Below are 19,097 nucleotides of genomic sequence, written 5' to 3'. Positions count from 1 at the left end.
TTGTACTCAACCGGTTAGATTATTAAAAGGAATGTGATTTTTATTAAATACAAACTGGTTTCCATGACAACAATGTTTTTTATAGACAAGATGCAGGCAAGGGCGGTTGGACGGTCTACAGAGTTTTATAATTAGACTAGCAGGCCGCCCGGCGTTGCCCGATTATAAGATACACTTAAATATGATATTTTTATTTATGTAAATTGCATATTATTATAGAGACAATCCTCTATCGATTATTATATCAAAAACCTAATATATAGTAGTGAGATTCAAACTAAAATATATATATATATATATATATATATATATGACTTGGGTGCCATAGAATCAAAACCAAAACATACAACTCTCCACCCTCATTGTTTATCCTGTGAGCCAACACCCATACGCATACATACATACATATATATATATATATATATATATATATATTTTATTTAGATTTATATAGATTTTTATTTATAGTTATGTCTCGGAAGTAGAGTGAAAAGCACATCTTATTTTTCTTTTATTAATATTTTTTTTTTTCCTTGTACACATGTTTGTGAATTATTCCATGGATTTCTGCCTTTGGGTTATTATGGACCATCTTTTTTTTTTTTTTTTTTACACAGTGATCACCACTTATCAAGGCCCGGAAGCCACTCAGGGATAAGGGTTATTGCAAGTACATTACGTTAGTGTGGAGATTTGATGAAGTGTTTACTTAAGGGGGCGGTTGATTAGGAATTTGTTAACATTGGACTTGAAGAAATCCAAGTTGTAGTCCGGTGGGAAGCAGGCAGACGGAACAGAGTTCCACAGGCGTGCAGTTCTAAGAAAGAAGCTTTGTTCATGGAATCCGCGTTTTGATTTAGGCACAGATATAGAGTGGGGAAAATTTTTCACAGTGGATTCAGCTAGACGGGTGTTTTTTGTAAAAGATTGGCGAGGGGGACCAGAGATTGGAGTTCAGATGAGCACCTGCCATGGAAATAACGATAAAACAAGGATAGGCTCGCAACGTCTCTTCTGTAGGAGAGAGGTTGCAGGATAGAGAAAAGGGCATCCCCCACTAAGCCACGAAGTCTATTTTGTACTCTGTCAAGGCAGGATAGGCTGTTTTTAGTAGCTCCTGCCCAGATATGGCAACAGTATTCCATCCTTGGACGTACTTGGCTTTTATATAGATAGAGAATTGCATCAGTAGTGAGATATCTTCTGGAGCGGTAGAAGGATCCCACCATCTTTCCAGCGACCATGGCAACAGACTTGATGTACGTGTTCCATTTCATTCTTCCAATTACAGGATGTCTTTGGATTTTACTTGTACAAATGGAAATTCTTTTAACTTTCTTGAAGTTTTACATTTGGATTTTATCGTCACTGGATTTTTTATCTTCCACCAGACTATCCATTCATGTGTAATCACCTTTTTCTTTACCATATTCCCTCTGCTTAACTTATTTTGTTTTCAAGTAAGATCTTTGACTTACTTGTTGTTTCATCAAATACTTCTGCATACAAAATCCGATCCTGCATTTTGCTAATTCCTACCCTCTGATGAGAAGGAGAGTATTTCTTCGAAACTCCACGGATTAAGGACTATCCATTTATCTAGTGTTTCCTTTTCAGATTAAATATGTTTTTAACTCATTTCAAAGTGTTTTTTAACATATTTTATTAACTGTTTGCTCATATATATATATATATATATATATATATATATATATAGTCATCCACATACAGTACTGTTTCGCTGTTTCACAGCTCATCAGTGCAGCTAGACAAGCAACTACCTCAAGCCAGGAGCGAAACCCGATCGCCCAAACGACAGTCGGAGTTTCTAACTGTTGCTGTCATCCGTTTTTTTTTTTTGTTTGTTTTTTTTTGTTTTTTAAGACTAGCGGGGGGTGCCCGGCGTTGCTTGAGTGTGTGGAGGTGGTGTAGTAAGAGGCGGTAAAAAAAAAAAAGTGGTAGTAGCAGGGGCGGTGAATCATAACAACAGTAGACAGAGGTGATAGAAATATAAAAAAAAACGTGGCAGTACGCAGGCAGGCTCGAACCTGTAATGTGAAGGAGAAAAAAATAAAGGTTAAAATAAAAACGTAACTTCTTAGCCGATGTCTCCATCGCGGGACCGTAAATTCCGAACGTTGAAATTAAGCGTAGTCACTTGAAAAGAAGACGATTACTTTCGAAAATGGCGACGCAAAAACCGACCCCTCCTTGTAGAAAACTGCCCAGTTGAGAGCGAAGGAATTAATATTTTTGGTCGATTTTTCGATAATTGTCGTCCAAAAGATAGTTTGAAAACGATACCGATCTGGTCATGATCCGTCGCGTGTGTCGAAAGTTTTTGGCAGGCATGCAAACATGCATGCATACATACATACTTCACACAAGCTGACGATTGAGATTTATATTCTAGATGGAATTGCCTGATTGTACCTATTTACAATGCCTCCCCACGGGACAGAGTTAGACACCAGGATCGTTTTTTAGCGTGGAGAAAAGGTACAAAAATGTAAAATTGTCTCAGTCGTGAAGGATTTCTCCTCCACTGAAAGAGAACAAGAAATGAAAGTGCAGCATTTGAAGAACAGATACTACACCTTGATCTTGGCCAAAAGACAAAATGAATCGCCTGATTGTAGAAGACAAGATGCGAAGGCCACAGTTATATATATAATTATTAATTTTATCATTTTGTTCTAGCTGGGGATAGAGCATCCTACCTGATGCCAGACATTCACCTGCTATCTCATGCATTTCAACTGAGAGATCATTTTAAATTACAAAGTCTGTTTTGTATTTTGTCAAGACAAAAAAAGAGTGCTCTAGGCAACACCTCCCCAAATGTGGGAGCAGTACTCCATCTTAAGACTTATCTGACTTTTTATGATCAGAACATTCTCGCTCTAACCGATCGACCACCTGCTCAGTCAAGTTCAGGTATTCAATTTGCGCCTTTTTTTCTCATCTGTTCTTAATTGAATGAAAGAAAATAAAACTTAATCAAATTGTAAATTTATTAGCAAACATGTAATTAATTAGACGCTTACAAATCACGTTTTCTCAGGTGTGAATTAGTTCATTCGCGCGCATACTTGTCAATCAAGATGGCTAACCCTGAAAAAAAAAAATGTCTGAAAATAACCTCCTCTTTCTCTCCCGTTTTCCTGAACTCTGTGAGAATTATTTTCCCACATTTCTTAAAATACTCATTTCAATCTGCGAAACGGTTTTTTTTTTTTGTTTTTTTTCGCGCGATTAGTTTTATTCCTTTGATGAGCGTCTTTGCTGCTTGATCAGATTTAAAAAAAGAAAAAAGAAAAAGTATTTGTTGTTTTCCCAAATCGTGTTGAAGAAATGTACGGATTATTCGAGATCGGATTTTTTTAGGTAAAATTTGGTAGACTTGGAAAACGGATCTTTGGAAAAGATTTGATTAATTTCAACAGATCAACTGGATTTAACAAAAAAAATGTCGGAAAGCTTCTTTTTTGAAGTAAGAAATTATTTTTTATTAATATTTTATGACTCTCTCTTTCTCCTCCCCCTTCTTTCTCTTTTTTTGTATTTATACTGGAATACTTGTCCCAGAACAGGTAAAATTAATTCTCTGAACAGTTTTGCCCACTTTTGTGTCTACTTACTAAGATTAAAATCAAGACAATGTTATGAAACCTTTTGGTGGCTAATGACTATGGGTCAAATTCGATACAAATAAAATAATCTATATATATAAATCTTACTTGTCTGTTTAAATGTATGTATGTATGTCTAAAACTTTCGACAGAGGCGACAGATTTTCACAAGATCGGTATTGTTTTGAAGTTCGATCCTTTGGACGACAAATATCGAAAAATTGGCTAAAAACATTAACTCCTTCATTCTCAACGGGGCATTTTCCTACAGGGAGTGGTCGCTTTTTTCGCCGATATTTTCAAAAGTCATCTCCTCTTTTCGATTGACTAGCCTTCATTTAAACCTTCGTCATTTCTGGTTTGGCGATGGACGCAACAGCAAAGACGTCACTTTTTTTTTTTTTTTTTTTTTTCACATTCTTGTCCTCCTTCGCAGTATGGGTTCGAATGAGCCTGCTTACCTACTATCACTTTTTTTTTTTTTTTTTTTGCTCAACACACACCTCCAAACACCGAGGCTAGTAATGAATAAACAACTTTTTTACAAAATTTAATTTCTACACTTACACCCACAAGGGTCGGTCCAAAAGTATAGACTTTTTTTTTTTTTTTTACTACAATTGGAAAAGATTTGATTAATTTCAACGGATCAACTGGATTAAAAAAAAAAAATATGTCAGAAAGCTTCTTTTTTTTCTTGAAGTAAGAAATTATTATTGATCTATATTTTATGACTCTCTCTCTCTCTCTCTCTCTCTCTCTCTCTCTCTCTCTCTCTCTCTCTCTCTCTCTCTCTCTTTCATACCGGAATACCTGTCCCAGAACAGGTACAATTAATTCTCTGGACCGTTTTGCACCACTTTTATGCTTCCTTACAAAGATTAAAATCAAAATATAATGTTATGAAACTTTTTTATGTCTACAATCCTTATTCCAATTTTGATAAAAAAAAAATCGACTAGTTTTTATTCTAGGAAGTGTCTAAAATTTAAAGCTTTAGTTTAAGGGGTCTTAAGAAGAAATTGAAATCAAGGGAATCTTGTTTAATTGATGTCTTATAACTATTTAAAGCAAATGAAATCTATAATATAAATATTTTTAAATGTATGCATGTATGTCTGCCTAAAACATTTGACAAAGGCAACGGATTTTCACGAGATCGGTATCATTTTGAAGCTTGACTCTTTGGACAACAAATATTGAAAAATTGATCAAGAACTTTAATTCCTTCACCCTCAACTGGGCATTTTTCTACAGGGAGGGGTCGCTTTCTTTGCCGATATTTTCGAAAGTCATCCCCTCTTTTCGATTGTCTAACCTTAATTTAAACTAACGTCACTTCCAGTTTGGCAATGGACGCAACGGCTAACACGTCACTTTTTTTTTTTTTTTCCTTCGCGTTACACACACCTCCAGACACCCGGGCAATGCCGGGCACCCAGGCTAGTAATAAATAAATGACTGTTTTTACAAAGTTTTACTTCTACATATTTCCCTACCTTCTTTTTACCACCTTTACTTAAAACTAAATATAGCCCACATTAGCAGCCTGCAAGTCGTGGTCCCTGTACATATAAACATACTTAACTTAAAAGAAAACTTTTGCACAAGCACACACACACACACACACGGGTTGTTCCAAAAGTAGAGCCTCTTATTTTTTTTTTTTTTTTTTTTTTATTTATTTATTTATTTTTTTTTTTCAAAAAGTTCAAAACATGGAGTGGTACCATTAAAACGAGTGACCTTTTGTGTTCCAGAATTTATTTTTTTCACAAAGTCACCACCATTCTCAATGTGCATTTGCCAGGAATTCAGTGGCACATCACTGCTTCTGATGCATGTCCGTGACAGGAGTTGCTTTCTTAGAGTCTCACACCATCAATATATGCAACAGAGAAATGAAACTTTCCGGTCATGAATGCATAAGTTTAGTCATCATAACAACACAATTTGCAATGCCTTCTGACCCATTCGAGCAGAATAAAAGATAGATGTCATTACTTTTGGAATGCTTCTCATAGATGTATATGTGCTGACGTCAGCTAAAAGTTAGAAACATGCGTGTCGATAGTTAAACTTTTATGCACATAAATAATATTTAATAATAAAAATAAACATGTCCCATAAAAAATAAAAATCTCACCTGTCTGTTTAAATGTATGTTTGTATGTCTGCCTAAAAGTTTCGACAAATACGACGGATTTTCATGAGATCGGTATCGTTTTGAAGCGACCCTTTGGACGACAAGTATCGAAAAATTGGCTAAAAACAGTAATTCCTTCATCCTCAACTTGGCACTTTTCTACAAGGAGGGGTCGCTTTTTTCACCAATATTTTCAAAAGTCATCTTCTCTTTTTGATTGTCTAGCCTAAATTTAAACCTACGTCACTTCCAGTTTGGCAATGGACGCAACAGCAAAGACGTCACATGTTTTTGTTTTTTTTTTTTCACATTCTTTTCCTCCTTCGTGGTACAGGTTCGAGCCTGCCTGCCTACTACCACTTTTTTTTTTTTTTTTTTTTTTTTTTTGCTCAATACACGTCTCCAAACACCGCCGGGCACCTAGGCTAGTAAAAAATGACAATTCATTCACATATATATATATATATATATATATATATATATATATATGAATAACAATAGGAGCTCCTAGCTCTTAAAAACCGTTAAGGTAGCGAAAAAAAGAAATTGTTTTGAAGTTGTTACTATTGCCAAAAAAAAAAAAAAAAAAAAAAACGCAAACAACAAATCTTATATAAAATAATTTTCCAAGTTCCAAATATCAAGTTTTCTCAGTTGGTCATTTATTACTTTTCAAAAGGTAGCAATTACAGTATTTTTTCATATTGCGACTAACAAATCTGCAAAATTATGTCTTTGCTGCATATTTAGTCACATATTCATCAGATGTTTATCTTAAAAAAACGTAGAAAAAACATTATTTTTGACAACTTTTCTATATCCCATTCCTTGACATGGAGAGTAAATTTTCCCAACCCGTCTCTCAGTTCATCAAGATCAGAAAGCCTCACTTCTGGACCTATTTCTGACTATAGTTCCTAAGGATTGTGTAACAAATACCTATTGCCCTCTCAGGAATACTGATCATGCTGTGATAATGATAGATATAACCCTAAACTCTCGGCCCCAAGTTGAATAGCCACTGCTCAAAATGATGAGGTACTACAATAAGATTGATTGGGAGTCCATTGGGGCTCACATTAGAGATGCTTCAAGGGGTGCTAGAAAACTACTTATGCCTGATAGTATCCTGTACTTTTACAATTCCATCATTCACCGATGTATGGAGTACTGTTGCCACATTTGGGCTGGTATATCTGCTACTAGTCTCTTTCCTCTTAGTCAGGGTTCAAAAGAGTCGTCAACCCAGTAGGTCCTGCACTATCAGCTAGGCTTCAACTGCTGTCCCATCGACGAAATGTTGCATTCCTCTGCCTGTTTGACAAGTATTTTAATGGTAGGTGCTCCAACGAACTTCAAGTCCCTGTACCCCTCAATGTAAATACCCCCAACAAACCCGGCAAGCAGTAAAATCCCACCCTACACAGTAGAGATCTCCAGATGCCAGAAAGCCTTATACTCTAATAGTTTCTTCCCTGCTAGACTTTGGAATTCCCTTCTCGGTTCCTGTTTCCCTGACTGTACTGCCATGCAGAAGTTCAAGTGTAATGTAAACAGACATCTTGCTGCTCAGCTCCCTACAAATTATGTCCCAGATAGTAGCCCCTACACCAAAGTGGCACTATGCCTTGTTTGGAATGAAAATGCAATTAAAAAAAAACTTTAAAAAAAAAACAAAAAAACTTACATGGTTAATGCAAATAACACTCTGCCGTTTTTCTGGAACCAAATAAAAAGGCATTCTTTGAGTTTGAATTTTTTTTTTTTCAAGATTTATATGAAAAAAAGTTTTTTCATTAAAATAAAAAAATTTTCATATAAATTTTTTTGAGCTTGAATTTTTTTTTTTCAAAATTTATATGAAAAAAATTTTTTTCATTAAAAAAAATTTTTTACTCATGAGAAAGATTTTTTTTAATTCATTACGATTGCGATATACAAACTGAGTAAGTATGATGAGAACAGTAGTCCGATGAATCAAAATAATACGAATAACCAATCCTCATCTCAAAAATTCAGAAACATAATATTTATCTATTTTTATGTGAATAAATATCAAAGTTTTTGTCTCATGTCTACAGCAAACTTATGAATGAAATGTTCATTATTTATTAACTACAAGACCATCTATCTTTTTCTATCTATATATATAAAAGGCAAAATGTGTGCGTGTTTGTTTGTATGTCTCACAAAACCTTTCGCCAGAGGCAATGGTACCTGACCAAACCGGTATCATTTTAAACCTCGATCCTTCAACAACAAATATCTAAAAGAAAAATGGCCAAAAGCACAAATCCATTCACCCTTAACTGGGCAGTTTTCTACAGGGAGGGGTCGTTTTTTTTTGGGGGGGGGGCGTCACCATTTTTGCAAGTCATCGTCTCGTCGTATCTGTTTGATCGACTTTACTTATTTTCAACGTTGTGAATTTCTGGTCGGACAATGGAGCATCAGTAACGCTCAAATTTTCTTTCACTTCCTTATCCGCCTTGCCTTCGCCCCCCCCCCCCGGGTTCGAGCCTGCCTGCCTACTACCACTTTCTTTTTAAAACCTCTCTCCATCTTGTCCCCCCCCTGCTACTATCATTTTTTTAACACCTCTCCACATGGGCTGCCGACTGTTGTTTTGATTTCTTCCCCGCCTCCTCCTCTCACTACTACCACTTTCTTTTTAACACCTCCGCATTCGCATCACAGGTTGGAGTCTGCCTGCCTACTAACACTTTTTTTTTTTTTTACACACCTACAAACACCCGGGCAACGCCGGACACCCACGCTAGTCTATTATCTAAAGGGCAAATGTCTGTCTGTGTGTGTGTTTGTATGTCTGCTAAAACCTTTTCTCATACGCATGGGGCACGCACCAACTCAGCATTATTAGAAAGACAGATCTCTCGGACAAATAATATGTAATAATTGAAAATAAAAATGGTCAATTATTTCGTATAGAAATAGTTTATATCAAGCAGGGTTCACATAAAATCGTTTAAGAAAAACAGATTTCAACAGTTGCGCATGCATCAATCATTGTCTGAATTTGTTTACAAGAATTTTCAACGTGATTTCATAATCAACGCTGTGACCCAGTGGATTATAAATACGGCCATTGTAATATTACGATATGAATAGTCGTGATTATAACCATTAGTTTAAAGGTTTGTGTACACCTACCGGTGGTCGTTTATATATATATATATATATATATATATATATATATATATATATATATATATATATATATATATATATATATATATATATATATATATAATTTAAACACAGTTGTTTTGTAATTTCGGCGGCTGAGTACATTAAAACAAAAAATAATTTCCTTATTTCGATTTTTTTTTTTTATTAGAGGTTAAAATCAACTGAAGGTGAAATTTTTATTTAAAAGAAACAAAATTCCAATACAATTACGATTCTTTAATTAAAACAAAAACAATCTTTCATTTTTTTTTTTTAACAGTTTGGAACCTCTTTGATTCATGCGACAATTTCGGACGCTAAAACCACCACATAAAACATTAATAACGAAAAAACAGACAAATTGCAGAGTGAAATTTTTTGTCAACTTTTTAATGAAATGAAGTTATACCATTAACTGCACATGCGCCAATCCTTGATCTCTTCATTCGTTTGAAATAACTATAATTTGTGATTTTGTAGCATCTACATAATCGTGGCTACATTGGCAGAAGGGTTCTAATACTAACGTCAGTCATCATGCGGGTTCGCACCTGACAGCGTCATTTTATTTATATTTTTTTTTTTTTTTTTTTTTTTTTTTTTTTTTGCTAACAAAATTTTGCTTTCGGTTTCGTTTCTGGCTAATGGCATTCTTTTTTTTTTTTATTCTCCCCCTCCCCTCCTTCCGGCTCTCACTTTTATTTTTATTTTTTTATGATTGGGAAACGCCTCCCCCCCCCCCCCATTGTCACATTCCCCTTCCTCTACTGTCACAATTTTTTTTACGACCGGAAACACCGGGCGCCCCTTCCCTCATATACAAATAAATGACAATAGTCTATATTCCAAGATTTTATCCATCTTTCAGCATGTTAAAATGTTCAATTCTTGATAGCACCTGTTTCCTAGCGCAGAAACATTCATATAATTAGGTCGATTTTTTTAATCTTTTCTGCTCTAACTCATCAGAACCAATAAAAACTCATTAACTTTGAAAGAAAATAAAAAGAATATGGGAATGATTACATAAATCTGAAAAAAAATTACAAGTTTGCTCTCTTTGATTGAAGTAGTAACCCCACTAGAAAGAAAATTAAAACTGTAGGTTGAAATTTATAATAAAAATTTATTGTTCGACTGAATACTCAAACAAAAACAATTTGCAAAGTTCTTATTCCGCAGAATTTCAAAGAATGCTATTTTTGTTATTCTTCTCATCAGAGGGCAGAAAGAAATCAGCAAATTATATTTGTAGCTATGCTAGAATTTGCTGGTTTTGGCATTAAGTGAAACCGCAATTTATTGTAGTTATAAATTGCCAAAAAAAAAAAAAGAAGTGAAAAAAATGTTGGATATGTAAAAAAATATAAAAACAAACCGCGCTGGTAAACACTACATCCTTTTGATTTCATTTATATATATATTATATATATATATATAATATATATATATGATGCCAAGGTTGCTGGAAAAATGGTTGGATCATTCCACTGCTCTAGAAGGTATCTCACTCCAGACACAATCTTCTACCTGCACAAGAGCCAAATAAAACCTAGAATGGAGTACTGTTGCCACATCTGGGGAAGAGCTGTTCAGTGCACCTTTTCTTGCCTTGACAGGGTACAAAACCAGCTTTGAAAGCTAGTGGGCAATATCTTTTTCTCTTTATAACCACTTTCTCCCAGAGAGAAAGTCTATCTCTGCTCTTTCGCTATTTACATGGCAGGTGCTCGACTGAGCTTCAATCTATGGTCTACACCCCCCCACACACACACTGTAATATATTCACAACAAACACTCGTCTAGTTACAACCACTGTCAACAATTTCCCATACTCTTGATCTGTGCCTAAATCTAAATGCAAATTCTATGATTAAAGTGTTTTTCTTAGAACTGCCTGCTTGTGACGCTCTGTACAGCAGGTCTGCTTTCCAGCTGACTACAACATGGTCATTTTCAAGTCCAATGTTAAAAAGCTATTGTTGTGATATCATCTTACATAATCAAAGTTTATCCAATTTCCACCACTACTGATCATTGTCTCACCTTACATTCATTAATCCTTATCCTTAAATGGCCTTGAGGCCTTGATAAGAGGATACTGTTGTGTTAAAAAAAAAATCATTTTTTTATTTTTTTTATGCGTTGTTTGTCTATTTGAATTTTTGTTTGTTTTCCTTTGCAGATGGCCTTTCGAGTACGGAGTTCTAAGTACCGCCACATTTTTGGGAATCCATCGCGGAAGGAACTTTGCTACGAAAATGTTCGTATCACAAAAAATGCCCATGACAGCAACTTCTGTGCAGTCAACCCTAAATTTATGGCAGTTGTTACCGAAGCTTCTGGTGGGGGAGCCTTCCTTGTTCTCCCCCTTGAGAAGGTGAGTCAGCGTTTTTTTTGTTTTTTTTTATTCAACGTAACCCTGTATCCTTTCAAAAAATGGTAATACCTGGTATGCCTGCTTTCTCCAAAGGAGAAAGTTTACAGAGTCTATCAAATTCACAAGCAGTTCTCCGCTTCATGTATATCGTGGTCATGGTCACCCATTTGATACTGGCAAGGCTCTGTGTAGCTTAACTCTGGTTAGGCTGTTAGCTTATTCACAAGCAGTCCTCAACTACATGTATATATATATGTAGTCATGGAAAGATAACATACAGCACCTTGTATTCCCAATTGGTCACTCATCTGATACTGGCCAGGCTCCATGTGGCTTAACTTTGGTGATCTAATAAGAACTGTTATGTCAATGAGATTATGTATGCCTGCGACCTTTTACTGGTCTTTAAATCAAATCAAATTTGTTGTGAGGACTCAATGTAGTCCACAGATTGATTTGGTTATCAATAAAAAAATTTTTTATATATTTAATTATCATTTTAAGTCCAATAAAATGTATTATATATATAGTGGAAATGGTAATTAATAAAAACTGAAGAAAGTGCTCAATACTGTTGTAGAGCAAATATGCGTTTTATTTTTTATTACCATATCTTTCTGTTAAGTTACATTATTGTTTCAGCTACCCGGACGTTTTTTGGCCGTCTGTAGCTTCCTCAGACTTTTACAGAAATGTTCTTATCGGATGAAAGAGTGAATGAGGTCGGGGGGGGCGAGGAGAGCGGAACATTCCTCTCTTTCTTCCGCCCTCCTTGCACCCCCCCCCGACCTCATTCACTCTTTCATCCCATAATAACGAACATTTCTGTAAAAGTCTGAGGGAGCTACAGACGGCCAAAAAACAGCCGGGTAGCTGAAACAATAATGTAACTTAACAGAAAGATACGGTAATAAAAAATAAAAACGTGTGTATATATATATATATATATATATATATATATATATATATATATATTTACAACTTTTCATCCGGCCAAAATAGAAGCGTTACTTTGGCTGTCTTCAAATTTTTTAACTCCAATTTCTGACGTCTTGTTTTCCAATTTCAACCACTGAGGCGAGCACCTGCTGTTATTCATTTACCTGCAAATAATAACCTCCATTACACTGGACTTCTACTTTAAATACTGTTGGTTATTTTTTATCTTAATGTTGAACTCTGAATGAACTGTTCGCATGAACTGTTTTCCATATTTATATTATGTTTTTTAAGTTTTGTGACTACAACTCATAAAACTTTTAGTTTCATCCTATGCAAATACCAGCAAATACATAGAAATGTTAAAATTTTTAGCGTGACTATCTGATTATTTTGCTAACAGTTTTTCCTCTAATGAGAAGAATTAGCATTCTTTGAAACTCCACGGATTAAAGAGTACCCAGTTACCAGCTTTGGAGTATTTTGCCGAATAATAAAAACTTTTTGTAAACTCCTACTTTACAGCTCTGTTCTTCTTCTTATTTATATATATATATATATATATATATATATATATATATTCATACATATATTTCGAAGAATTTTCATTATTTATTAATGTTTTGTAATTTTTTTTTAATTTTATAATTTAATTGTGCAATTTGATTTTAGAAAATGGCAGCAGAAAAAGGCCCTCCTACAAAAAATGAATTAAAAGTGAGACAATGCAGTGATGACTTTTTTATTAGGATTTGCTAAACAAGTTGATGGCAATAAACCAGTTTGTATTGAATGTGGTTTGGTTATGAGTAATGATTCCATGAAGACGGCAAAGTTAAAGATTCACCAGAAAACAAAGCATCCATTATCTGTTGGTAGAAGAAAAAAATATTTTGAGTAAAAATTGAAAGCTCAACATGTGAAAATTAGTTGACTTTCTTCACAAAAGTGAATGCTTCTCAGGTTAAAACATTAAACCCTAGTTATACTGTGTCAGAAATGATTGCTAAAGTAGGTGCAACACAAGGGTACAGAGAAAAACATTAAACCTGCTATGCTAGCTTGTGTTAAAGACCTTATTGGCAAAGAAGATGCAGCAGTGCTTGAAAAGATATCTCTGTCAGGAGCAACAGTAACAAGAAGCAAATGAAATGGCTAAACTTGTTCAAGATAAATTGATAGAAATTTAAGAAAAACATTTTTCCATACAAATTGATGAAACAACAATTCATGATTAAGCACTGCTGCTTTCATATGTCAGATTTGTATATCAGAATGACATCAGAGAAGAAATGCTATTTTTTAAAAGTTTGCCTGAGAGAACAAGTGGAGATGCTATCTTTTCAGAAGTAAACAATTATTTGAATAATAACAATATTCCATTGACTAATTTGATTCAAATTAACATAGATGGTGCTGCATCCATGACGGGCAGGATTAACGGTTTTGTAACACAGATGAAAAATGTTGCTCCTTATTCAGTGCATGTACACTGCATTATTCACAGACAACACTTGGCAGAAAAGAATCTGGGCGGCAAAATGGAGGAAGCTGTTGATGCAGCTATATCGGGAATAAATTTCATTAAAAAAAATTCCTTGAATGGCAGATTATTTGAAAAATTTTGTGGAGATGAACAATTTAAAAATTTGCTACTTCATACAGAAGTTAGGTTGCTCTCCAAAGATAAGTCTTGATAGATTTCCATGGCAGATGCTCGTCTGAACTCCAATCTCTGGTCCCCCCTCGCCAATCTTTCACGAGAAACACCCGTCTAGCTGAATCCACTGTGAAAAATTTCCCCCACTCTATATCTGTGCCTAAATCAAAACGCGGATTCCATGAACAAAGCTTCTTTCTTAGAACTGCACGCCTGTGGAACTCTGTTCCGTCTGCCTGCTTCCCTCCGGACTACAATTTGGATGTGTTCAAGTCCAATGTTAACAAATTCCTAATGAACCGCCCCCTTAAGTAAACACTTCAGCAAATCTCCTCACTAACTTTATGTACTTGCAATAACCCTTATCCCTGAGTGGCTTCCGGGCCTTGATAAGTGGTGATCACTGTGTAAAAAAAAAAAACAAATTTGTGAGTATGTGGCAAGCTGTATTGGACTTTTTAAAATTCAAATCTGAATCTGCTGACTCTACTCAAAAATAAAGATAAAAGCTCAGAAAATTTCGGATAATCTGAATAAAAATGCAATTAAATAAAAAAATATTTAATCTCAGTGACATATTTAACTTTATAAATGAACTAAATTTGCAACTCCAAGGAAGGAAATCTGACCTTGTCGCTTGCGCACAAAAGATTAAAGATTTTATAAATAAGTTAAAATATTGGAAAACATATCTTAACAAGCAAGCTCTATCATTGTTTAAAAATTTAAATAGCATCAACGCAAATCAAGAATGTGTCATAGAATGTGTTGAACATCTGGAACGCCAGAAGAAAGATTTTGAGAGAAGTTATGAGAAACTCATCAACACAATATATCCACTGTGGTTTCAAGAGTTAGCAAATTTTCAACCTGAAGAACTTTTGGATTGAAAAGAAAATTCAAAGTTGTCTAGAAGAGTTCAAGATGAAGGGTTTTTTGGATATATTGAAATAAAATCAACTAATTCACAAATTTATGATTTAGTTGAGCCCAGCATATTATCCTTTCTTTTCTAGCTAGTAGAAGCAGAATTTTCAGCTGTTGCTGACATCTTTACAAAAAAGAGAAACAAATTGGATGTTAATGAAAAAGGAACGCTTAGATTTAAACTAAATAAAACGTTTGTTATCGACTATCAAGAATTGATTAAAAAGCACCACAAGCAAGGATCGCATTAAATACAACATTTTAAACAATTTTTTTGTAAAATTTAAAAACTGATTTAATAACAGTCGATAAATAAATGATTTTGTAAAATGTATTTTTTCAGTAATTTAATGAAGTGGTCCACAGAACATTCCCCTATGATTTGTGGACCATTGGATAAAAAACATTGAACGTCACTGTGGGGACTCATCCATGTACAAGATATGAATTCTTCTGAATTGTATAAATAGATTGAGATGTACCGAATCTTGTGGCGTATGTGTAGTTCGTAGTATGCGATCTTGGCATTAAGTGCTACAACTGTTATTCTCTGTATTTTATGTTTTGTTCTCAATGCAAATACCTTTTTCTAACTCATATCCATGTCTTCCTTAGTGACCCTTCTAGACAACAACAATTTGGTGATGAACTTGAATTCAAATGATTTCAAATGTCTCATATTAGTTCAAGGATTAATGTCAAGAATTTTCAAAATGAGCAGACTATACAGAAACAAAGGAAATTACCACTGAGACCATGTAACCAAAATGGAGAATTACACTGGGAAAAATTCTGCTCGTTTTCGAATAAAACTTGTCAAAATTGTTGCAATGCCACATTGTAGGAGCAGACGCAAAACTACAAATAGAATTAGATGGACAAAATTCGACAGAAATTGACACAAATACATGATAGTCAAAATCTATGTATCTATAAAAGTGAGAATGTGTGTGTTAGGAAACTTCTCAACCTATATACTCAATGAATTTTTGATCTGCAGACTTGAAATTTGGTATATAGGGTATTCAGACATGTGGAAAACTTTTAATCGGTTTTCATCTGGAAAAAAGAGCTGCTAAGGAGTCAAAATTGAAAAATTGCTATGTGGGGGGGGGTCATCGGATTTTTATCTGTCAACTGTTTCACAACTGCGCATGTGGGGGGTCATGAAACATGAAAGCTTTCTTATGTTAATAAGTAGGTTTGTAAACACTTTTTAAAGATTAGGACAATCTGGTTTAATAGTTATCATATTTAACTCACTATCTTTGTTTTGTTTCAATCTCAGCTGGAGTATTTTTTTTTTTTACTTACAAGAAGTGAACTGTTTAAAAAAAAAAAAAGCAATACTCGTATGCACATGTCTCAGTTTGTTTCCTTTTTTTTTTTACTTCATTTTTTTTAAAGGAATTCAACATTGTTTACTATCTATGATATTTCTATTTATAATAAATAAGAAATCTGCATTAATTAAAATATAATATTTATGCATAGTTTATGACTAGGCAATGCCGGGTAGCCTGCTAGTATTCAATGACACTGAAATTAGACATTGGGTTAGATCTTTCAATTATAAATTTGTATACATGGAAGAAACTCAACAAACCGATTTAGAATACATGGAAGACACTCGACAAATGGTGACTTGCAATAAGATTAATTTTATTGAAGAATTATATTTACCAGTAAAATTGAAGAAGACTATTAAAAAATTGAACACATACATTGATAAAAAAAATGGCTGAAAATCAGTCTTGTTTGAACTGGATGAATAGTTTGAAACTTTGGAATTATATTTACCAGTAAAATTGAAGAAGACTATTAAAAAATTGAACACATACATTGATAAAAAAAAAAAAATGGCTGAAAATCAGTCTTGTTTGAACTGGATGAATAGTTTGAAACTTTGGAATTATATTTACCAGTAAAATTGAAGAAGACTATTAAAAAATTGAACACATACATTGATAAAAAAAAATGGCTGAAAATCAGTCTTGTTTGAACTGGATGAATAGTTTGAAACTTTGGAATTATATTTACCAGTAAAATTGAAGAAGACTATTAAAAAATTGAACACATACATTGATAAAAAAAAAAAATGGCTGAAAATCAGTCTTGTTTGAACTGGATGAATAGTTTGAAACTTTGGAATTATATTTACCAGTAAAATTGAAGAAGACTATTAAAAAATTGAACACATACATTGATTAAAAAAATGGCTGAAAATCAGTCTTCTTTGAACTGGATGAATAGTTTGAAACTTTGGAATTATATTTACCAGTAAAATTGAAGAAGACTATTAAAAAATTGAACACATACATTGATAAAAAAAAAAAATGGCTGAAAATCAGTCTTGTTTGAACTGGATGAATAGTTTGAAACTTTGGAATTATATTTACCAGTAAAATTGAAGAAGACTATTAAAAAATTGAACACATACATTGATAAAAAAAAAAAATGGCTGAAAATCAGTCTTGTTTGAACTGGATGAATAGTTTGAAACTTTGGAATTATATTTACCAGTAAAATTGAAGAAGACTATTAAAAAATTGAACACATACATTGATTAAAAAAATGGCTGAAAATCAGTCTTGTTTGAACTGGATGAATAGTTTGAAACTTTGGAATTATATTTACCAGTAAAATTGAAGAAGACTATTAAAAAATTGAACACATACATTGATAAAAAAAAAAAATGGCTGAAAATCAGTCTTGTTTAAACTGGATGAATAGTTTGAAACTTTGGAATTATATTTACCAGTAAAATTGAAGAAGACTATTAAAAAATTGAACACATACATTGATTAAAAAAATGGCTGAAAATCAGTCTTGTTTGAACTGGATGAATAGTTTGAAACTTTGGAATTATATTTACCAGTAAAATTGAAGAAGACTATTAAAAAATTGAACACATACATTGATTAAAAAAATGGCTGAAAATCAGTCTTGTTTGAACTGGATGAATAGTTTGAAACTTTGGAATTATATTTACCAGTAAAATTGAAGAAGACTATTAAAAAATTGAACACATACATTGATTAAAAAAATGGCTGAAAATCAGTCTTGTTTGAACTGGATGAATAGTTTGAAACTTTGGAATTTATCAGCCAACATTTTTAATCAGAAAATGTGTAAGCTAAAGAAAGGAAAACGTACTATATGAAATCTCTTCAAAATTAAGTTGTTTATGAAAAACGACCAAAGACTTATCAATTGCATGCAGCAAACCAAGGAAGACATAACACATATAATTAAAAAAAATTGTCTAGAAATAGCGTAGCAACAATTAAAAAGTGAGCAGAAAATAAAAGCGACACAAAATTGCATGAAAAGAAAGTTATATTTTAATGCAATAAAACAGAGGTTAAAGCATTTAGGAAAAGAACAAAAACCAACCTGAGCAGTAAGTAAGATTGACAAATACGAAGATGGTCTGACTATACCAACTTCTAACATTTTAGTTTCTTTGTATAAACGTAGAAATACCAAATTAATTAAACTTGTGCGACTGAATCAGGATGTCATTCAGATACTAATGAATCAAAAAAAGCATTTAGGAAAAGAACAAAAACCAACCAGAGCAGCAAGTAAGATTGACAATGAATAATATTACTAAAGAAACGCAAATCTTAAATCTGATTGTAAAAGATTGCCGGTATGGTTTATATCATACAAAGAACGAGACATACTCATAAACGCCAACAAAATCAATTTAAAAAATGTCACTCTGTTACGTGCTTAGTCTAGGGTATTGCATGCAACAAATTTAAAGAAAAGATAACACCAATCAACTCCGAATTATAAAAAGAAATTTTCTTATTTTACTTTTATTTTTCTCTTCTCTGCAACCTTTTTCTTATAGAAGAGATGTTGCGAGTCTGTCTCTGCTTTATCGTTCGTCTTAGCTCCAATCTATGGCCCGCCTCCTTGCCAAACTTTCATGAGAAACACTCGTCTAGCTAGAAACGCTATCAATAATTTCCTCCATTCTTTATCTGTGCCTAAACCTAAACGTAGATTCTATAAACAAAGTTTCTTTCTTAGAACTGCACACCTGTGGAACTGTCTTGCGTTTGCCTGCTTTCCAGCTGACTACAATGTGGTTGTCTTCAAGTCCAACATAAACAAGTTCTTGATGAGCCGTTCCACTTAACAAATTTACCGAATTTCCATTATTAACGATTACTATATTGTCCAATTGACTACTGTACACTCTTATCCTCG

At 33.6% G+C, this 19,097-nt stretch overlaps 1 protein-coding gene across 41 annotated transcripts in view; it reads left to right on the top strand.

The window, feature by feature from the left end:
* Window positions 1-19,097, top strand: part of LOC145266992 (coronin-2B-like) — a 370,386-nt gene that overhangs the window by 238,560 nt on the left and 112,729 nt on the right. For all 41 annotated transcript variants that reach the window (XM_080122885.1, XM_080122872.1, XM_080122882.1 and 38 more), the window contains one exon: window positions 11,153-11,347. In XM_080122885.1, the coding sequence (XP_079979011.1) occupies window positions 11,153-11,347 (195 nt within the window). The remainder of the gene's footprint in view (window positions 1-11,152; window positions 11,348-19,097) is intronic.

Source organism: Euprymna scolopes, chromosome 42, assembly GCF_053919585.1.
Source record: "Euprymna scolopes isolate OS-2025 chromosome 42, ASM5391958v1, whole genome shotgun sequence".
NCBI classification, from domain to species: Eukaryota; Metazoa; Mollusca; class Cephalopoda; order Sepiida; family Sepiolidae; genus Euprymna; species Euprymna scolopes.
The sequence above is the reverse complement of the archived record's forward strand: the minus strand, read 5'-3'. Positions and strand labels throughout refer to the sequence as shown.